The 20,558-nt window shown below is 37.6% G+C and overlaps 2 protein-coding genes across 3 annotated transcripts; both read right to left on the reverse strand.

Moving 5' to 3' along the window:
* Window positions 1-1,105: 1,105 nt before the first annotated feature.
* Window positions 1,106-14,974, reverse strand: LOC111329286 (WD repeat-containing protein 47). 2 transcript variants are annotated; one of them, XM_022933925.2, is made up of 8 exons: window positions 12,753-14,974; window positions 12,324-12,516; window positions 9,107-9,455; window positions 8,668-8,751; window positions 5,603-5,909; window positions 4,823-5,094; window positions 3,101-3,343; window positions 1,106-2,730 (listed from the first exon to the last, which is right to left on the reverse strand). In XM_022933925.2, exons 1-8 carry the CDS (start codon window positions 14,747-14,749, stop codon window positions 2,420-2,422), a joined length of 3,756 nt encoding a protein of 1,251 aa, XP_022789660.1. In that variant the 5' UTR covers window positions 14,750-14,974; the 3' UTR covers window positions 1,106-2,419. The 2 variants fall into 2 exon arrangements, with proteins under 2 accessions (XP_022789660.1, XP_022789659.1); XM_022933924.2 differs by having other exon boundaries at window positions 8,668-8,757; window positions 12,753-14,971.
* An 874-nt stretch (window positions 14,975-15,848) lies between these two features.
* LOC111329293 (uncharacterized) lies at window positions 15,849-19,337 on the reverse strand. Its single transcript, XM_022933936.2, has one exon. It carries the CDS (start codon window positions 19,306-19,308, stop codon window positions 16,273-16,275), a length of 3,036 nt encoding a protein of 1,011 aa, XP_022789671.1. The 5' UTR covers window positions 19,309-19,337; the 3' UTR covers window positions 15,849-16,272.
* Between the last annotated feature and the right edge of the window lie 1,221 nt (window positions 19,338-20,558).

Raw genomic sequence — 20,558 nt, forward strand, 5'->3', positions numbered from 1 at the left:
GCTTACATTTGAGGCATCAGGGAAAGATCACCTGGGCTCAATTCAAATATGATTCTCTCCACCGGCAACTGTTTTGCGCATCTCCAAAAAAAAGTCTACCTGTTTTGGTAGTAAATCCAAGCTGCAACAATGATTGCTTTTGCTAGATCTCCAAACCAGTCCCTCCACTAACTATGCTTTGGCTATCCCCCCCCTCCCACCCACCACTATTCAAGATGTGGAAATTAAACAACTTGAAACAAAACAAACCACATAATAATGAGACAAAAAGTAAAAGAGGAATATTAGCACCTAAACCAAATTTCATTTGGATGAGACAACTAGAAGTATTGCTACTCCCTCAGATGGGGAATAGTAATCAATTGCAGGTTTACATCAGCTTTTCCTGATAGTTTGCAAGTAACCCAGTTATACTCCCCAGGTTTGGTTGTTTTAGAGAGCAGATAACACTATTCAACAGAAACATTGCTATCCAAAAGATAAGAGTTAACTGAACATACTGTGCTATCCATTGCATAGAGATTTCTCTTGCTGATAGTATTATCCACTCTGAACAACTGTGTCCTGATGGAGAGAGGCAATGTAAAAGTTGCGTATCTAAATCAACAACAAAGTTAAATAACCCCACATCGTTTGAATCCAGACTGTGTGAATCATAGTCTTCTTACATGTAGCCCAAAATGCCATTCAATTTCCAACCAAAAAAGTAACTAGAAGCTAATGAGAATTGTATCTGCACAGGATATTCTATGTTGTGTTAAACATGCATGCTTACATTGCTTGCATAACAGCAATATTAAAGTCGTGTTCAATAATTAAGCTGGGATCAACTCATGGCGTCTACTCATGGGAAATAAACATTTGCAGGTTCAACCCTAAAATGTTTTGTAAGCCATAACTACTGTGTCAATTTTAATTTTAATTCAGATTAGTGTTCTAATTAATTTTTAACATTGTTTTCATTCAGTTACTTTAGTTTATCAAAACAGCATAATCCTTTTCTTAAAAATCATACATTCAATAAATATCTTAAACATCAATTTACTACAGACTTTCTTTTCCCCAGAAATACAAAGGGTAATTGCAAATATGATACACAATCAGATTGATGACAATAATTTAATTAAAGTGACCTTTCTTTAAATAACAATGATACGTTGGACTGCAACCTCTTGCCACTATAAATAATACAATTCATAACAAATACCACATAACCATGCTTGCAACTAATGACCCCTTATAATAAGGAGCACCAACTGGTAACTGATACTTACTATGTAAGAAATTTCATTGTATCTACATGTGGTTTATTATCTTACCAAATAATCTGCCACAAAATTTTCTTCATATGTATGACGAATAGTGTTTTATAATAAAGATCTCGGGAGGATATTCCTACATTATCCTGGGTGGATTAAATACTGAATGTTTTCAGTCACAGATACTGTTCAAAGTTTTTTATGATGGGTGTGCTATTGAACTGTATTTAGAAGCCTGTTGAGTTCAATCGAAAATAGCCCTATGGTGAAGGTAGAGACAATTTCCACTTAAAAGTTACTTTCAAATGTTGCTCTGTTGCATGCGGAGTCCCCTTCTTCTCTATGTAAGAGAGTTATGTCATTCACTGCTAATTAACCAACATGCAAAGACAAAACAAAACAAAGAAGAAGAAAAAACAAACAGCAAAACGAAACTAAATGAGGTTGAGAAAAATTAACATAGGTTGTAAACAAAAACTAGAAACAATTTGGTTACAAGTTTAAGGATTCACAAGCCATGCTTATACATGACAACCATCAGTGCAAGGTGTAATTCCTTTGCATTTCTTTTGGGGTGAGGGTGCATCGTTGACCAGGGTTCACATCAACTCGAGAATCTACACCAGCTTATTACTTGGTACCGTGTATCATTAATTATTACAGGTAGTTAATTTTTACAAGTTCAGTATCTATATGTTATAAATAATTTGTCTTAAAAACTGATAGGTGCCTGATTGATGATAGTGTCATGTAAGTACATGAAATTCTGAATGTATGTAAATTATTTTCAAGGTGAAAGATGTCTTTAGATGTGTGTTGCACAAATTTGCAAGATTTCAACTAGATCTTCTCTGTGCTAAGGTCACTGCAGTACTGCATGCCTGTGGCAAAGATCTCTCTGGGTATAATGTGATGGCAAAAAATGAGCTGAGCTAACTAGGAGATCATTTCAATTTCATTCAATAGGCATCATCACTTCAAATCAAAGTCTCAAATGCTTTAAACACTTGACTGAAATCTGTAACTGTGTTCTGCACTTAAAAACTGCATGCTGTACAGCTATTTATTATCTTCAAAAGTGTCCATCATGAAAGAGGAAACATTCAACAAGCTCTGCTATACCCTAAAGAGGCCAAACTTTAAATGCACTTCCCATTTTTTTAGCAGTCTGGAGCCCAAAGGCTGACAGTTCTGTCTGCACTAGAGCTCAGGAAAGCAAGAAGGGTAGGGTGCCAACGGCACTGGATGACTTTGTCTCTATGATGAGCCACTACAGAGTAAGGTGGTATTTGTGTCTCTAAGTCTTTCCTCATGTCCATCAAGATGATACTACAGTCATAGGATCCGGTCAAAAGAAAGTTATTATCAGGTGAAAAACGTACTGATCTACAATCCATTGTGTGTGGCTTGAAAAGCTGTAGGGTTCTCCCGGCTGTAATGTCATAGATCATACAGCTACCATCTTCTTGGCCTGTGTGGTTGCGGAGAAAGACAGCATAAATTAACTACTCATTAGTATAGAACAAAATTGGAAACTGACTGGCTAGTGAAAGCCACACCACAAATGAAAACCTTAACTTCAACAAGAAAAATCATTTTAGACCACCCAAATAAATCATGATGGTAACATACTGTTGGCTAAATATCAAATTTTCATTTGATTTGTTTCATGTCACTCCTGCTGACAGCAGTCATGCTGATAAAGGATCTGAAGATGACTTTCTCTCCGGTTGTTTAAACATTAATCACCAACAACAGCCCTCTTCAGGACAACCCTCACCCACACAATAACACTCTTTGACCACAAATTGTATGTCACACACAAAAGTTTTGTCATTTACCTGAAGCTAACATGTTGCCCGATGAGTTTACACAAACAGATGCCACACAGCTATCACCAGTGGCTACGGCATCTATACATCTCTGTGACCTCAGGTCCCACAGCCTTACAGTATTATCTGCAGACCCTGAGGCTATGATATCATCACTGTCAGCATACACAGCCATGACGTGTCCTGAGTGACCTTTGAGTTGTCCTATCGTCTGACCAGTACTGCAGTCAGAGATCATAATATTTCCATCTCCTGTTTGATAGAATAAAAAAGAAATTCAATGCACTGTGATTTAAGAATGACATGGTCTTTCTAAAGAAGACAACATCAGGATAAAACAAAAGATACCACTTAAAGTGTATGTGACACTTTATTTTTTAAGTATTTTCCTTTCTTGATATATGCAATATATGAAAAATGTTTTGATAACGCGAAAAAAAAATAATTTGGATGAATTTTTGCGGCCGAAATACCGCCAATTTCCATATGAAAGTGTCCAGGGAAACTGGGGATGATAATTGTCCTTGTCATGTCACAGTGTTTGATAACATTGCTGTCGCGCGCAGGTGCCTAATTTCTCTTGCTTGGGGCTTTGAATGTGCGAGTGATTAATGCTAATTTTTGACCCACACTGTTTAATTTGGCGATGTCTACCAATTCGACCCCCATGCTTTGATGGTTTCCCTTCCCTTTCAGCCATATTGTTTTGTTTATCAAACACAGTGACGTCACAGAAGTATATCATGTGACATTTTGGCCACGCGATTTCTGGGACAATTTTAACATGAAGGTAGCACGCATTTTGAACGGAAAAAAAAGGGTTTCAAAGTATTCTCAAGATCTAAAAACTTTACAGTCGTTTTTCTAACATTACCAATGACCAGAATCAGCGGGAATAAAAATTGTGTCATATACAGTAAAAAACCCGCAAGTAAGAACCTAAAAATTAAGAACCTGTCGGCCTAAAATTTGCCATTTATACCCCCTATAAACAAGAACCTATTTAGCCTAAGAAAATTAAAATAGGTTCTTATTTTCTAAAATCATATAGTACATTACAGGTACACTGAAATTATTTACTGTAATCATAATTGAAGAAAAACCAGATTGCCATTGCTGTAAAACATTATTTTCTTAAGAAAAATGAGTGCAAAATATGTAGTTACAAAATATAGGACAATTACCAACTTATTATGCAGGTGTGTTTTTCTCCAAAAATAAGAACCTGTTTTAAGAACCTAAATAGCCTAAAAATTTTGTTAAGTACCATTTAAATAAGAACCTGTTTAGGCTAACTCCTAAAAATGTAGGTTCTTACTTGTGGGTTTTTACTGTACACTTTAAGAGAGCTTCTTAAGTCAAGGTAGTTTACAACCTTGCTCAAGTATACCAAGTCCCCATACTGTTCTCTATAAATTTCTAGTGATATCAACAAGGAGAAAATTTTCTACAATCAAGAGCTTCTTAAGTTGGAAAGTATTTCTTCTATTCTCGTGACTCTTCTGATTGGTTCAGCAGCGACACAATGAGAAGAAATTAGATGGTTATCACTTTTAGGGGCTAAAGAGTTCCATAGAGTGATGGACCCCTAGAACAATTATTTTCCTGAAGTTGAACTTGGATGAGAATAGGGTGGTTTAGAGGTGAAGACATCGAGCATTTTTTATGTGGTCATTGTCTGTTTACGGGGTGTCTCTGAGGGGAAGGTTTACTTAGAAACAAAGTAACTACCTGCTCCTCCAGACACTAGCACTGGTGTCCCACTGGCTCGGGAAACAAAGGCCAGGTCCCTGACTGTACCATTGTGGATAGCAAGCTCCAGCCCTGGCCAAGTCACAGAACAGGTTTCAGCATCAAACCTGGTCATCTTTATGCTTTTATCATTTGATCCTGTAGCTATTACATCTCCTGTGGCACTCCATGCTACACAATAAATGGAGCCCCGGTGATGACGGTTGCTTTTGAAGAGAATGGTTGGTTGTGGAGGTTGGCCACTGCCTTTACTATATAAAAAAAAGCATCCAATTAACAAAGTGTAAAATAAACAGCTTATGAAGTTGGCTATAAATTTACCTCCCATGTACTTCAAGGTTTCAACAATTTCTAAGTCATAAAATTCTATAGCATAATAAGACTTTTCCAGAAACTTTTTGATGTTTTCCATAATCTATAATTGAGAGGTAAATTAAAATATGTAAAAATGATTGTGCCGAGTTTTTTTCCTCTCTTTTTCTAAAATTTGCGTTTTTTCCATGACTTCCTAGAAACCATACTCAAATTTCTTGACTTGCCTCCAAGCCTGGAAAATTATAAGGTGGAATTTCTTTCTTTTAGCTGCATGACCAGTTTATTTTACATTTAGCATTTACTATTTCTGAGCAGTCATGTTCCCTCTTCAAAAGTATTACAACTGGAATTAATTTATATTCTGTATATCTCACACCAATAAAAATTGTTACACTGTTGTTGTTGTTGAATATGAAAAGTGAAAGTCATGCTAAAAACCAGTACCTTTCCACTCTCCTCTGGGAATTCAACCCTTCAGCTGTGCACACTCTTAAAGTCTTGGAATTTGATCCAATAGCAAACAAATCTCCTGATGGATGAAATGCTATTGCTCTGATAGCTTGCACATCTTCTAGTGTAGCCACTGTATAAAACTTGGCCTCAGAGGATGACTGCAGAAATTGTTTCTGTTTTTCCAGGAGTGAAACATAATTTCTATAGTTACCATTGTTGATGGTAACGGTGGTGTTGTTTGGTGGTGAATTGGTGGAAGGTTTACGGTATGTCATGTTAACTGTCCCCATTTCTCTCTCTGTGAAATGATTATAGCATAAAAATTCAGAAAAAGTGCTTTGTCAACTTAGCTTTACCATTTCTACTTACATGTATTTAGAAATTTACTTGCCCAACAGAAAAATTCAATTCATTGCAAAAAATTCATATTAACAAAGATTTAGTAATACATAGACAGGTAAAAACGAACGATATAATATCCCGACGTTTCGGCGACTTCATGACACCATTATCAAGGGTATAATGTTAATGTTAACTTTATTTTCATTTTTACCCTTGATAATGGCGTCATGAAGTCGCCAAAACGTTGGGATATTATAGCCTGCAGTGCCTGCGTATTTTGGGCGCATGAGTGCACATTTTCATATCAGGCTGCTATCTTAGATTTGGTAACTGTGGAGGATTGGGGCGAAGAAATATTTTCCGAGGGAGTAGGTGTTAAGTGGAAAAATGGGCAACGGGAGAGAGGGAGGGGAAGGAAAAAATACGCCTGCCCACAAAGCCTGTGATTTTGCAAAACGCCCCCTAATTAGCAGCGGTTGACCACCTTTCCGGAAATGTGCAAGTAGCCAATGAACATCGATTTTTGCTTTTACCGGATGGAAGCCAAAAATTTACTTCTGACAAAAACATTGACACACATGTATTTGTCAACTTCGTGCAAAACAGAATCAATCGAGCGAGCGAGCGAGTATGTGAGTGAAGTTATGTTGGAAAGACGTCCTAACGACAGCTCTAGGATTTGCAAAAGCTCTTTTAAAGTGAAATTCGGAAATATTCCCGGCAAACAAGTGTACTCGTCCTCAGAAAACCTTTTTAGACCATTGCAGAGAAAGGTCAGCCTTGGAGTTGTTTTAGCAAAGGTTTGTAGTCGTGTTGGATTAGTATTGTTGCACGATCCTGCAACATATTCTGATCGCGTTTGCAACCCGTGTGGTCGAAAAATTCACAGTCTTGGCCAGTTGTTCGAGTTTGTCAAAGTGGGGATGACTCCAACGGTAAACTCCGTATCTAAAAGCATGAAACGCACACTGGCAACTCCGGAGAAAGCGAGCCCTTCATGGAGAAAATCAAAACTTGGTAGAGTTAATTCGGCAACAGCCAAGACACTATCGCCACAGTCAGCTGGCAAATAAAGAAAATCTCATCCACAATTATTGCAGCAAGGTTTTGGTGCAATGGTGATGTGCTCTTTTTCAGGGAAGAGAGAAAAGGCTTCGCTAGTATTTCTTCTGCGGATGCAAATATCAGTTGCTATTTGCCGTTTTCAACATCTTGTAAACTAGCACCAGCAAGGGATGTCGCTGTCAAACCCATTAAAGATGCTTCTGACAGCTGATCTTGCATGATGCTTTTGAGCGGACAGACAACAATCACACACGCAGCTTTCAACGATAATATTTGCTTCACGCGGATCAACAACTGGACGAGGCTTTTACCAAAGCCCGTCGGAAGAACTTCTAGGAAATCCCTTCCATGAACAAGAGAAGAAATGGCTTCCTTTTGTTCCAGGCATAATACAAGTGACATACCCAGCTCAGAGAGAAATAAAAGCACTTCTGCGAGAGCGGCATCAAAGCTTAGCGTATCCACCATTTTCTCTCCAAATCACTCCCGCTCCCAATTGTGGAACAATTGGAAGAAAACTACTTTAGATGACATGCATCAATCCAGTTTCAACCTACCGCACCAGTCAGAGGCCCTGTCCACCTGGTGTATGGGTTTTGCAAAATCACAGGCTTTGCGGGCAGGCGTATTTTTTCCTTCCCCTCCCTCTCCCCCATTGCCCATTTTCCCACTTAACACCTACTCCCTCTGCAAATATTTCCTCGCCTCAATCCTCCCCAGTTACCAAATCTAAGATGGCGGCCTAATACGAAAATGTGCACTCGTGCGCCCAAAATACACCGGCACTGCAGGCTAGGATATTATATCATTCGTTTTACCTGTCTATGTATTGAAAAAAAAAAAAAAAAATAACAGAAATGTATAGCAATGTCCTAAGCATCAAAATCCATATTATCTACACTCTTCTCTATATATTTCCTATTCTATCGCCTACAAGAATTTGTTCAACAATGAAAGCATCTTGGGTTGATGATCATTTCCTTGTTTCTCGTGACGTCAATGAGTGATTGAGCAGTATTCATCAAAGTATTTTATTTAAGATCCTTCTGATCACGTATGGGGCTGTTCATGGGCTTGCACCTAATTATATACTAGAATCAATTAAGTTAAAGACCCCAGGAAGGTACAGATTATGATCTTGTAATGAAGATCTATTACTGGAATTACCAAAAGGAAAGAGGTACTCAACACTCGGTGACCGACCTTTTCAAACAGCTGCACCAAAACTTTGGAATGTTGTTCCATATTTTATTAGAAATTCAAAATTGTTGAATCTTTTAAAAAAATATTTAAAGACGTATTTACTTAAAGAAGCTTTTAGTTGTTAAATATTGAATTACATTAGATTAGATTATATATATTTTTTGTACTTAAACTACACTTTTATACATTTTTAGATATTTTATTGACATATGTTTAGCATATATATTATTTCATTATTAGATTTTTTTCTTTTTCTATTTGTTGTTGTTTTTTCTTCAGTTAGATTTTTGTAACATTTTATTTTCTGCACTGATGAAAATGTATATTGATATTAGTGCAATATAAGTTAATATTCTTAATATTGCTCTAAAAAGAAATTAGATGCTGGTCACTTTTAGGGTTTTAAAGATTGAAAGTGCTGAAAACTACAGTTACTGTATCGGTACCTTTCTGAATGACACTGTCAGGTTCTGTTTGGGTCATTTTTACTTCTGCTGGATGTAGATTACCACTTGGAGCTCTTGAGTTCTCTGCTCCTTAAAAGGAAAACCAATAATCACTAACAATGAAACAATGTTGTCAATGAACATTTCAAGCTGTAAATGTTTTCAACTTCAAAATGTATGCAAATTATTTCCCATTTCTTGAGAATAACCATAAACAAGGGGTACATGGAAGAGGAAACAAATGTGATTTGTAATGGACCATGATATTCTCTTCCAAATTATTTTAATTTGCTTGTGAAACAGAGGGAGACCTGCATGTTGCATAAAAAGTCAACATGGGGTTAATTCTGTGTAACCCTTCAAAAAAATAATAATTCAATTGTCCAAACATTGAAGAAAGGAAATCAATGCATATCTTTTAAATACAGTGTGTACATACTTGAGTCCACTACAAATGTCATCCCACTTCTTTTAGGTTGTCCATTTTCTGTTGCTGCTCCCTCCTTCAAACCTTGTGACACTGCTTCTACCTTCACATTAGGGGACTGCATTTGGTGACTGGCAGGTGTGTTGCTCCCGATGTTGGCGGATTTAATCATCTCTGGTGTGGGCACATTAGTACTGATACCCTCACCTTGAAATGGGATTATAATGTCCTTATTTTCCCCCATGGCCCCAATCTTGTGTGTACCACCACCCTGTGGCACCAAGGCTCGGCGCACACCATTGACTTTAGGTCCTCGTTTCATAGGGATCTGTTGATTGTGGGAGACACCGTTCTCCATGTCCTGCAAGATAAAAGATATCATATCATAGATTTAGTTCTCCAAAACATAAAAAAAAAGGGTTTAACAATTGGTTCATGCTTTAGCGTGCACTATTGAGTTATGGAGCACGTGAGAAGTTTGGAGAGCACGAAATAAGCGTAAGAGTTGCACGAGGCAATAGCCAAGGGTAACTCTATCTTCTTGAGTGCTCTCCAAACTTCCCACATGCTCCATAACTCGATAGTGCACAGCTAAAAGCATGAACCAATTGTTTCATAACATAGCTGGTGGAATTGTGCATCAAATCCGACGCGAAAAACAGACAACAGTAGCAGAAGTCTCCTTTTCTGTTGTTTTTCTCTATTTTTGCCTTATTTAAGAACTCTAGCCCGAGGGAAAAGGTCGGAAAATTGTCTTTGTTTTGGGACTGGTGGGTTGAGTCTCTGTTTGTATCCATTATTGTTGCAAAATATATTATTTTCTCACGCTAACAATGGCTGCTCGCGCGAAAAAAAATTCTGGCAAAGCGATTTGCTCACGCTATCAGCGTACACTATCGGGATTTTGAGCACGCCTACATGCACTGAATTTAATTGCATGGCTCTGCTAGCTATGTTATAATAAAAATTAGTCCAGTTTATGTCAACAGCATAACATGGAATAGACAAAATAATTGTCTCCAACATAACAAAGGTATAGCAGTATTATAGTTCTGTCAAAAATCTCATGATTCAATATACAGCAAAGAGCTTACAACAATTCTAAGTCCATAATGAAATGAAGGAATTTTGATTGATCTATAGAGACCTGATAGAGAGTAAGCTGCCTCTTTATGTCAAACTAACATCAGAACCTTGAAAGCCACAAGAGAAAAAATAAAATTGCCTGTCTTGCATAGTAGAAGTCACGCTTGAAAAACAGCATTGAAAACATTAAAAATCACCGAATAAACAACAGCCACTTCAAAGACCTACTTTAGAGATAACCAGCGCTAAGGGCTGTTTTGATCCTGCACGAGTAATAAACGCAAATGTGTGTTCAAGATGACAAGAACTTAACTCCTGTAAATATAAAACCTGTTTAAGGATCCAACAACCAGCCAAGTGGATAGGTTTTAAGGATTAACAAATGCCTCAGTGGATGTGACTGATCAAACCCCCTGTACTCACTGGTACCTGTGTAACTTTCCTTCAAAGCAGAGGTATGACAGAGTGCAGTTTTAGATTAAAAACACTGGGATAGAGTGATTATCTCTTCACAGGTACCAGTAATTCAATCAAGAAAGGCAATCAAAATAAATAATTATGGAGGTACACATTTCTTGATCTATAAACCCCAAAATTATGCTAGTGCATTTCCTTTACATCTTATGGTTCCTACTTGAAAAGGTTCTTTGAGAAAATAGCAATCATTTTTTACACAGATCAAATACCAAAATCAGAATGTAACCAGAGAAAACCAGAACAGTTTGTATGTTGAGAAAATTGAAATGGACAAATAGATGAGACCTATAAGCTATTCTTAAAATCACACTTGGAAGTTAATGGCACTAGTCTTTTCTGGATAAATGCAAACTTCAAAACAATTATACACTGGAAAAAATATAGGTCAGATGGGAAGAACAGAGCAGCAATATGTTTGGCAAAGCTTGCAGACACAACTACATGTTAACCAGTAACTGAGACAAGTGACAACAAATGAACTGTGAAAACCTTTAAGAACCATGAGAAAAACTATTTACAAAGGTCACAACACTCTCTATTGTTTCTCCACCATGAAAAACCCGATAATTTAACTTACTTTGAAGATGAAGACAGGCATTCTATTCACTGAGCAACTACCTCGAGTGCAAGTTAGACAGTGGCTAAATTCAGACCTTACACACTATCCAAAGTTTGGTAGGTGTTAAAAATTAAATGAAAATAGAAATGATGTCATTGAAGGAAAAGGCAGGTGTGAAGGGTAGTGAGTTCATATCTTGTTGAGCAACCACTTAGAACAGTTGGTTAGCGACATTTTGAGGGTTTTATTGTCTTCAAATAAAAAAAAAGGACCATCTCATCTTTACCAAATACATGTACTCACCATGCAAAAATGTTTTTACTCTAGGATTGTCAAAAAGATTGAATTAAGCGGTTGGAACTGACTGCAATTTTAATAAACATATGAATCACAAATTAAAACAAACCTTTTTTTTGCAGTAAATTCTAACTTTTAACTTGTTCATAACATAGTCAAAATAGTCATATTTAACCCTCTTACACAGTGCTCAGTAATCTGGACCATTGCAAATAACACTGTAGAAATCTAACTACATTAATAAGCAGATCCAACTAGGACCAACTCCCTCCTGTTTACCTTTCCTTTTTCAAAATACAAATACATAATTAAACAAAAATTTATATAGCCATTGCCAATACAATGCAGTATCTTCAAAGTTTCAATGATACACTTTCAAACAAAGGTAAATGTAAAATGATAAAGAAGAGGCCATGCAACATGGAGTATTCTCTTTTTGGAAACAAAACAGAATCAATTAGATTTTAAGAAAGCATTGATACTAACGTTCAGATGCAGTTGAAATTAAGAGAATGACAAGAAATCAAAATAGCAAGTGAACAATTAAGTTAAAACACTAGACATACAGTGTGATCTGAAACACCTGCAGCCTTTCATATCTGGTCTAATATGCCAGTCAGAAAACGAACATTGGCTGTTAATGTGAAGACAACATTTGCCTGCAACCACCAAAATTTTTTAAGGTCTTTACTTTCTTGTGCCAATGGACAGCAGCTGTTTAGTTGAACTTCACAGGGATTACTGATCTCAAATATGAGACAAAGAACATTGTATTAAGACATCTTTAGATAAATTTGAGTGGTAACATACCATTACTGTGTCAGCAGCTAATACAGGGAGCATGGGTGATTCTGTTCTTTTGCATTCCGCAACAAATTTAGGTGTTTCCTTGACATAACCAAGAGGAATGCCACATGGGGGTGTGGAACCATCTACATGCAGGATAGGGGATGCAAGTGGTGCTGTAGTAGATGATAATCCCTGCCTAGTGGACTTGGGTGTACTGAAATGACAAAACATTACAGAAAATAAAACAGAGATATGAAGCAGCACTTGCTCACTGATGCATATGTAACAGTTATTCCAGAATGCTTGTCAGTATTAAAAGATTACTCAAATCCCAGATATAAATACAGAGCTCCAACATGTAAACCCAACTTTTGTGTTTTATAAATGCTGCTAAAAAATTCAATTTAATAACAACACTGCACTTGGTTAGAAGGCTAAAAGGCCATTTACCTGGTGTTTAAAACTCCTGAACCATCAGCTAGGGCAACCCAGTGACCTGTTCCGAAAGGTGGATGTCCATTTAATACTGGAGTGTTAGGAAATGTTTGCTCTGCTGGTGTAATTGGTATTCCATCATAGGTAGTAGGATTCCCCTTCATATCTGCCAAGGTTAAATCCTCTGGTTTATGCTTTGGTTTTGTAGCAGGAGTTGATGTCATGACTTGAGTGACTGAAAAACCACTTGCATCACTTTTCTCATGACTTAGAAATGGCCTTACACCCTCAGGTATTTGACAGCTGCCTTGAGCCCATGGCAGGTAATCCTCACTGTTAACATGATTCAGATTTCCTTCTGATGGACCACGAATTAATGCCTTACCATTTGGTTGATGACTCGTACTTACTTGCACTGAGCTCTGTGGATAACTTTGAAAACCCATATCATTGGATAAGAGTTTGTTGCGAGAGCCATTGGAAGAATCGCTGGATTCTGGTCTTTCATTAAGCAGCTGAGATGTTATACTATCAGTTCCATCAGGTTTTTTATTAGCAGTCTCTCTCAAAGACAGTTCTAGAAGTTGCTGTTCAAGATCTTGCTTCTGCCTCTCATAGGCTTCAAGCTGCTTCAAAACATTTTGTTGTTGCTGCTCCTTCAGTGCATGAATAGTCCCAGGATCACCACTTGAGTCTGTACCATTAGCAACTAAGTGTTGAGAGAGCTCCTGCCCATGTTCAACATGATTCGTATCATCATCTGGGATATCAGTTTCCGCCAAAACTTTTTCTTCACCCTCAAGTCTAGAGTCTAATCTACTTTTAGAGAGGCCAATATTTCCTGCATTATTCAACGGCTCATTTTCTGAAGAGCCTTTGTAGTGAAACTCATTATATGATTGTGAAATTCCTCTGAGAGGTTTGTTAGAATGTGGTCGGTTTTCAGATAATGTTCCCCTGTTTCCTTCTGTTTCCAACCTCGACGGGTGTGAAGCCATATCTGCTGTGGCTGGCCTCCCTGAGAGAGACAAACTCCTTGAAATAATTTCAGCATCATCTCTTTTAGGAGATTTGTGATATAAGAAACCAGGTGTGTGTTTTCCTTTCTTCAAGTCCACTTCTAAACTTACTGGTTCAAAGGGTGTGATGAATGCATCTTGAGAGAGATTTCTGAGCCAAGACAAGAAATTTCCAGAACTCTCTTGTGATGGCCCATTTAAAATATTGTCTCCAACGCAAACATCAAGCTCCCCTGAGAGATTTCCATTAATTGCTCTCATCTGACAATAATCCACACAACTCTCGAAACACAATCCCTTGATTAATAAGTGCAATAACCTGTCTCTAATTGGAATCAACGGTTTTGGAAATTTCCCATTTACACCTTTTTTCTCGATGGGAATGACCTTCCGCAATAAATCAAGAATATGATCAAAGCAACTTATCCTTGCAGTTGTGGGGTTCCAGTCGCGATATTCCGGTTGTTCAGATAAATTAGGAACAGTCAATAGCCAACATAGTTTGCTGTATTCAGCTTTGTTTGGGCAGTCTTCTTCCAGTTGATTCAGACACTTTATTAAATCCTCAATCGAGTAGCTTGTTGAATTTCCACCAAAACCCGACTTGAAGTACAACACTTCCATAAACTTCTGCTTCAAAACAAGATAACGGAACTGTTTTGAATCAAACTCGTTGATGCCTTCAAATGGCTGAGCAAAGATCAATATGGCCTCCCACTCGCCGTCGAGAACAAGGTCTCTCAAAAACAGAATGTCATCTGAGAAACCACAGTTAACGATTCCAGATTCTTTCTCCAGACTTCTCATGGAGTTATGAAGCTTTCTGGAGTCCAAGAAATCGAGGACAAGCCTGATAACTTGATTATCCTCCACCACTACGTTGGTATTTAACATCTTTCGTACCTCACTTGAGAGATGGCTAGTTTTGCTTCGAAGTGCCTGTACTCTAGCTACCGTCTGGGCCTCGTTTGTTTTTAAATCGTCCTGCACCATATGCCGATACAATGCTCATTTTTGTAAGGTTCCTTCTCCCACAGCCAATAACTTCAATGCCTCCCTCGACAGAAACCGTCTTTTCATTATTTCTAAACGTGGTTTGTAAATAATGCATCGCGCCAAAAACAAGACAGACGCATGCGCAGAAATAAGTACGCTTAGCCGGCTCAGCGGAAACAGCTTACGAGGGTTTAATTTTAATAGAGCTCAATCTGTCATCTACTTCCGGTTGTATAGTTGCCAGTACGTAATTGGAAAAGATTAGTAAAGCCAAGACAGAAAGTGATTAGGACATTTGAGTCACTTTTTTAATATTTGTAAGGGGCAAAACTTCTCAATTCAATTGATTTGAGCTCTTAGCCATAATTAGGAACTTAATAGTTGTTTATTTCCAAATCTTCATCCTGATTGGCTCCTTTTCTCTTTTATCAATGAATTAATAATAAAGTTATGGGGGTTTCAACAGCATGCAACTGGATTAATGAAATGGGACACTTAATTCATTAACCATGTTAATCAAGTACACCTGGGTTTTTTTCATTTCCCAAATGTTGATCATTAAAAACAGATTCTGTAGATTCTTAACTCCCAAGTGTGACCAATCATGAATTTCCACACATTTCCAAGCAGAAAGATGATAGGGTAAAAAAAATGACCAATTAGGAAGAAATTGTTTGATTGACCACCAAATTCCCAGGACTAAATCATAGGTGATGAACAGTATTGATAATCACTGTTTAGATCCTACTAATGAATGGGTTAATGTGACACAGTGAGTATTCTCAAATCTGGATAAAAGGTGTTGGTTTGAGCCTTAGACAGGGTTACTGTGCTGCGTTGTAGGCTGCAGATTTTACCCTCATGGTGTCCCTTCACAATCAAGAAAATAAATAAGTGGGCATAAATTGCAAGGGTAACCTGCCATGGACTAACATCCTGTTTTAAGGGGGAGGGGGTTACAATACTCCTACTGTCAAACCTGTGTTAAGCTGTCACCCTGTATTACACGGTCAACAGAAATCTTTTCCATTTCTAATTTTCACCTCTATTAATTAAGCAGTCACTTTAAGGAGGACCACTCAAATAAAACCAAGAATAACCTTTTGTGTAAAATTTAATACATATCATTGCCCAAAATCAATATTGATAGCATTATTGAGTGAATATTTGTACATTAAGTGGTCAATTATGGCTTAAAATGACATTAAGTATCATTTTTTTTATTACCACTATTCTGTTGAACCTGTATGATGTGGTCTACCTATGTTTTGTGGTCACCCCTCCATGCCCCTCTGTTTACCACTTGATACAGGTTTGACTGTATTTCCTTGGTGCAATAGAAACCAATGTAAGCTCCAGCTTCTAAGCAAGTTAGTCTAGCATGCAGGGATCACCTTACCCAACATCTATTATTCTACTTAGAAACCAACTACATGTGTTTGATTCAAAACCAGCAACCTCAACTGTTTATTATAAATTTTTGGACACTTAAATATTCAAACAGAACACACAATAAACATTCATTTAAGTATTTCACAATCACTGTCATCATCATCTGAGAGCACAATGGAGATAACTGTCCTTTCAGAAGTTTTTTGTTTCTTGATGGGAGAGTTTCTCCCGGTCCTATTCAAAGATGATAGCAATCTTTTTGATGCCTTCGCTTCAATACCAGACTGACCACTATTGATAATTTTCTCAGGAGAGCTGCTTATCAAAGAAACAGAAAGTTCATCCTTTTCACCTTTTGGTAATCTTTCATTATCATCAAGATTTGATTTATTGTCTATGGCCTCTAGGACATTACAAGAGGAAGATGGCTGACTTCCTGGGACTTCCAAAGTTGCTTTGCGGAAACTTTTCAGTGGCCTATCAAAATCAAGTGATCCATTCTCTGCTTTCCTCTTCTTGGGGCTTAGTGATAAAATCCTTTGACCTTTAGGTGATATAGGTTTAATATTGACAGTAAGAGGTGATAAAGTAAAGTTTACACCTTTTCTTTCCCTAGATAGAGAGGACTTTGGTGCATCATCATGAGAACTATTTTCCTTTGGATATTTTCCAGCAATAACTTCTCTGTTGTCAACATCAGAATGAAAAGAAGATCCAGTAACTTTGCTAATCACATCTTGTGTCTTATCATCAAAATCATTGAGAGAAGACTTTGTCTCTTGCACTGAAGAATCTTCTGTGCTTGAGATTACTCTACTTGGGAGAGTATTGGTCTCTTGGGATTCAGATGAGGTCTCTACTAGTCCAGTTGCCAGGTCTTTCTCAGTTACAGTGATAACATCAGAACCTGATTTCACACTGGAAGGAGAAGACTTTGTCTCTTGCAGTGAAGAATCATCAATGCTTGATATTTCACAACTTGGGGATGTACTGGTCTCTTGGGATCCAGGTGAAGTCTCTACTGGTTTAGCTTTCAGTTCCTCCTCATGAACAGTGATAACATTAACACCTGATTTCACACTAGAAGAAGACTTTGTCTCTTGCAATGAAGAATCACCCATACTTGGTATTTCATGACCTGGTGAAGTATTGGTCTCTTGGGATTCAGGAGAAGTCTCTACAGGTTCAGAGTATGATGTCATACTGGAATTCTCTTGTAATAATGAGTCATTGACACTTGACATCACACGACATAGGGAATTAGAGTTAGAAGAAGTCTCTACTGGTTTGATTGTCAGATATTCATTACTTGCAGTGACCATATTAGAATCTGATTTCATACTGGAATCATCAAGTTGCTGATCTGTGGATACTGCACTATTCTTCATCCTTTCCCTGACGATAACAATGGGCTGATCTTTGACTAATACAGCTGATGTATTCTCTTTCTCACTGCTACCTGTTTGCTCCAAAATTTCAGGGTTGGGGGACTGAGGGACACAGTCCATGTCCTCGATACTTATGTGTTCTGCACAAATTTCATTGCCTTCAGACAGAACTGAGGTACCGGTAGGTAACCCAACAATAGCAGAGTTCTCCCTCAGATTTCTATCACTTGATTGCAATAAAGTATTGTTTTCCTTATCACATTTAGTCTCACTTTTTGTGTCTTCCTTCTTTCCACTCAGTTGATGAGGAGGCTTTATTGCATAGTCTTCCAAGTCAATTTCATTAGCATCAAACCAGTCCTTGCTTCCAATCTTGTTGGTGTTATCATTTATGTCTTCTCTCAAGCCAAAGTCATTGCATTCATTTTCACTAGAATCTGTTGATTGTGTGACAGAAATGCGAGAGAATTTCTTTTTCATTGTGACTCTGACACTCTTCTCAGGTCTTTCCTCCTCAATATCACTGCTGCTTGAGTTGCCACTGCCACCATGAGCTTTTATCCGTCCATAGCAGGTAAACTTGGAGAAAACTTCATCCAGATTCTTTTTGTTGATCTTCTTGTTTTCTTCCAACTTCTTGCGAAGTACCGAGTCATTTATTGCAGGGTCATTGCTGGCATTATACTCATCTGTGAGGTGGCATCCAAAATTGAAATTAAAATCTCTCTTCCGTCTCTTTTGCAGACTGTTACCTATACACATGAACACTTCGTCACTGATCTCACTGAGAACTTGCCCTGACAGTTTCAAACCATACTTTTTATTTGCTTCTTGTACTACATTACTGATGTCAAACTTATCAGGAAAACGACCTTTCATATTCTTTAAGAACTTTTTGATAGCTTGGTCTATCCCTGCTATGCCTGTGGTTGGGCACTTGACTTCTTTCTCGGTAACCCTTCCTGTGTTGGGGGGTTTGCCCTGTACTCTACAGATCTTGTCCCAGATGCGATTAAATTTGTCTTTCAGACGACATTCTTGAATATACGTACTGTCGTTCATTTCCATTTCATCCAAACTCAGCTCTGCTTGACTTAAAATCTTAATTTTCTCAGCCAGGTTATGAAGCTTCAATTCCAATCTTTTAACAAGCCTCTTTCGTTTTCGAGGGGTAATCATCCGTTTCGATGGACTCGCGATTTCGTTTGGTCTTTTCTTTTCATGAATCCGTCCATTAACAATACCACTTGGAGGACGTTGAACAGAGCTTGTGCTGCTCGTCGAGGGGACAGCAGCCTGTGGATGTTTTTCCTTCTTATCCGACGTGTGATCGTCTGGTCCATCATCTACTATTGTCTGTATCACTCTATTTACGTCTCCTTCCACGCGAGTGAAGTGACTCACGACTTGTCCATTTCCCACGAACTGTACATCATTTGCTTTTTCGTCAACATCCAATTCCACTTTGCTATTATCTACCTTTGAATCTGATAAGAGAAGCTTACAAATATCTCCAGTGTAAATGTAGCCATTTGACTTATTCATTTCTCTCGTTCTCCATTTCAGCGCATTTTTGAATTTCGCGGATGACACGAACTCGGACCGAGCCTCCGTGAACTTCAGCTTCAAGAAAAGCACTACATTGTTTTGCTCCACAAATCGCTCGACTTTGGAAACAAATTCTCCGAAAAGTCCCTCGACGTTTTCATTTTCGTCTTCATCACTAGAGCTGACTATTATCGTCACGTTTTCAGAGGAAATCGGGCCATCCGCCATGTTTAACTCACGCTCGAAAGAAAATGACGTACATGAAGTACTGTCACGCAGGTTGCATGTCGAATGCGCAGAAATCACTCCTTATTAGTTCATAGTGACCAATTAAGGTAATAGTCGTGACCACAGATCTCCAAATATGGAAATAAAAAGATCTGATAATAATAATAATAATAATAATAATAAAATCTTTATTACCTTGTCAATGTATTTAGCTCATAGAGCTAATTGGGGACACCTACTTTACTAAATTAATAAAAAAAAACTATGTACAGTATCATAATAGGTAACAATACAGCTGATAAACTATGCATTAAAATTTTAAAATATTTAGAAATATCAACAGTGTTCAGATAACATAAAAATACTTGTACCATGCAGATAATTAAAAAAAAAAAAAAAAAAAAAAAAAAAAAAAATCACGTGCTGCAAAGATTGCAGCAATTGCCACTGTCTTCCACTAGGCTGACCAGGTCAACTCTACGGATTCTAGTTTTAAAGATACTAAGGCTTGGTAGTTCACGCATACCATTTTCTAATTTGGACCAAATATATGGTCCTTGATACCTTAGTGTGTGTTTACCATAGCGTATAGTGTTAAATCGTGGTATTTCAAAGTCACTATTCCTAAGGTTATAACGAGTACCCTTTCGAGTAAATATCTCAGATATGTAGCTGGGTACTAGATCGTTCTTTACTTTATACATTTTTGAATTTTTGAATTTTTTGAGTCTTGTAATTGGCCGATTTAAAATCTATGCACTAAAGTTATATGTGCAACGATATTCAAACCAAATTTAATCAAATTATCTCTTTGGAATTTGTCACCTCACTCCACTGTGTACCACCTGCCACACATGCACAGTCGACATGTGCTGTATATAGGTGGGTAAGGGACATGGGATGTCTGTTTTCTTTTGATCACTTGTTAACCCTTTAATTCCCATGATCAAAACAACATTTCTCCTAACAAGATCCAGCCTACAAAGAAAAATATAAATTAGGGAATTTCTAGTTGATCCAAAACCAAATTCTCTGAACAAATATCAAAAGAATTGTATGGCAGACAGTACGGAGAATGTTACTGATAAGATCTTGGGAGTGATAGGATTAAATGAAAAAACATACATATTGCATCTTTTGGCCCAGTTGTAACAGGTGCCCTTCTGTGTATTCAAAAATAAATCCTCCCGGTCTCCCAGTTAGAGCACCAAATCTCCCGGGAAATACCTAACGTGACGTTTTTCAATTTT

This window comes from Stylophora pistillata, chromosome 4 (assembly GCF_964205215.1).
Source record: "Stylophora pistillata chromosome 4, jaStyPist1.2, whole genome shotgun sequence".
Lineage (NCBI taxonomy): Eukaryota > Metazoa > Cnidaria > Anthozoa > Scleractinia > Pocilloporidae > Stylophora > Stylophora pistillata.

Bases quoted from the DNA above. Each gene is read 5' to 3' on its own strand.
- LOC111329286 (XM_022933924.2), bottom strand. From the start codon at position 14,749: ATGGTGCAGGACGATTTAAAAACAAACGAGGCCCAGACGGTAGCTAGA. The intron at 12,517-12,752 runs GTAAATGGCCTT...TTGTCATTTCAG, and splicing joins TCAGGAGTTTTAAACACCAG to TACACCCAAGTCCACTAGGC. The intron at 3,344-4,822 runs GTAGTTACTTTG...TCTATCAAACAG, and splicing joins GCTAGTGTCTGGAGGAGCAG to GAGATGGAAATATTATGATC.
- LOC111329293 (XM_022933936.2), bottom strand. From the start codon at position 19,308: ATGGCGGATGGCCCGATTTCCTCTGAAAACGTGACGATAATAGTCAGC.